At 44.5% G+C, this 1,800-nt stretch overlaps 1 protein-coding gene across 1 annotated transcript; it reads left to right on the top strand.

The window, feature by feature from the left end:
• Nucleotides 1–1,479: 1,479 nt before the first annotated feature.
• Pmar_PMAR022559 (hypothetical protein) lies at nt 1,480–1,636 on the top strand (the record flags this gene model as incomplete). The annotated part of the gene is made up of 1 exon (XM_002780071.1): nt 1,480–1,636. A coding segment is annotated over one exon (157 nt), but the record flags the coding sequence as incomplete, so codon positions are not given.
• Between the last annotated feature and the right edge of the window lie 164 nt (nt 1,637–1,800).

The following is a 1,800-nucleotide window of genomic DNA, read 5'->3' as shown; positions in this document are numbered from 1 at the left end:
ATCACTTGATATACCACAGTGGGAGTCGAAGGTTCTCCTTGGTATTGCTAAGGAATTGGCTTTGTTAAATGGCACTATATACCATTTGAGTGGACGTCATAATCCAGCCGACGCCTTCTCTCGTGGTACACCTTTGACTACCCTCCCTCACGAAGATGCTGGCCTGAAACTTGCGGTAGAAGTTTCTCGCCGCCGGGAAGGCTTACCGTATGACGTGGACACAGAGCATGTGGACACTATTGGAAGTGATCAAGTAAGGGAAGTGGTAGATTTCTGTACGATTGAGCTCTCCGATAATGAGACCCCTATCAGTTTACGAGAGGCTATTATTTCTATGCAATATCAGGATTCTTCTCTCGGTAAACTATTAGATTCTGATAAGTACGGCCATCCAGAGCCGAGATTACTTCGTAAATATGCTGTTGTTATTCCGAAAGATGGCTCTCCGAAATATGTTATTAATGCTGTGACTGACGGTTTGGTTGTTCCATACAGTCGGCAGTTAGATGTCGTTAAGGCTTTACATCTTTTTTACGGTCATCTCGGAAGCCATAAATTGTTCAAGTCTACTTGTAGTGATTTCGATTGCGGTTCTCTCAAGAACTTTGTCCGTCATCAACGAGATTGTGAGGTCTGTCGTGTGCAACGAGGCTACCGCACTCTGAGCCATCGATTGGGCAGATCCTTAGTTAGAAATGAGAGACCGTGGGAAGTGTTGGCTGTGGACCTTATAGGCCCATATGTGCAACGAGATAGAATTTCATATGACCCTAAGGTAGAGTCGGCAATGTGTCTTATTTTTGTCGATTCCTACACTGGTTACCTCTGCCATGCAGTGGTACATGATTATGCCCCTGCAGTAGCAGTTGCGGCAAGTCTTGATGCTGTTTGCCTAGACCATCAGTACCCTAAGGCTATTGTGTCCGATGCGGATTCTCGATTCCGTTCGGCTCCGGTGTCTTCATGGTCGTTGAGTATGGGAGTTAGGTGGGCAACAGTGCCTTCTCACTCCTCACGGTGGAATGGTTGGTCCGAGGCTAAGCATAAGCTGATTAATTTCTTTTTGAGAGCTCTATTGACTGACGGTGACTATCAAGAAGCTAGTTGGTATAATCTGATGGGTCGTGTCATCTTTCTCTGTAATAGTGTGACTCGTCCTAGCCTATCATCGACTCTCTATCCAAGTTCTTTGCACTATGTGCACGGTCGAGGATTACCTCCTAGCATGAATGCTCAAAGCTCTCTATCTCAGTCTGCTTCTGCCTTTCTGGATAAGAATGTTCCGCTCAAATTACCTTCGAATGATGAGCTGGAAGAGATGGTTATGATATATTCCAGAAGGCTGACTGAAGACTCTCAGTGGGTTACAGTTGATGCTGAAAACTTAGATGCTACACTCCGTTCTAGAAAAGTATTAGCTGACGAGTCTGTGCTTCGTAGTAATTTTGATACTCTTAAGATTGGCGATTCTGTGTTAAGGTATAACTATAACCGTAACAAGCTGGATCCCTACTGGAATGCTACTGTCTATAAAGTCATTTCGATTCGTGGTCAAGTGGCTGCTATCTCCAGTGATCCTTTACGCTCCCAGCCTTTCTTTGAGTATATTGGCAATTTGAAGCGCATTGATGTGTAGTCTGTGGCCCCGGAGTGTTGTCTGTGCCTATTGATCTCTTGAGATCTTGAAATCTTGCTGTTCTTAGTAGTAGAATAGCTATTTTGTTCGTTAGCTGTGGCACAAAGTTATTTCCTTATTTCGTGTACTTGATACGAGACCTATCCTATCTTGCACCTACCCTA

Source organism: Perkinsus marinus, assembly GCF_000006405.1.
Source record: "Perkinsus marinus ATCC 50983 genomic scaffold scf_1104296944604, whole genome shotgun sequence".
Taxonomy (NCBI): Eukaryota; Perkinsozoa; order Perkinsida; family Perkinsidae; genus Perkinsus; species Perkinsus marinus.
The sequence above is the reverse complement of the archived record's forward strand: the minus strand, read 5'-3'. Positions and strand labels throughout refer to the sequence as shown.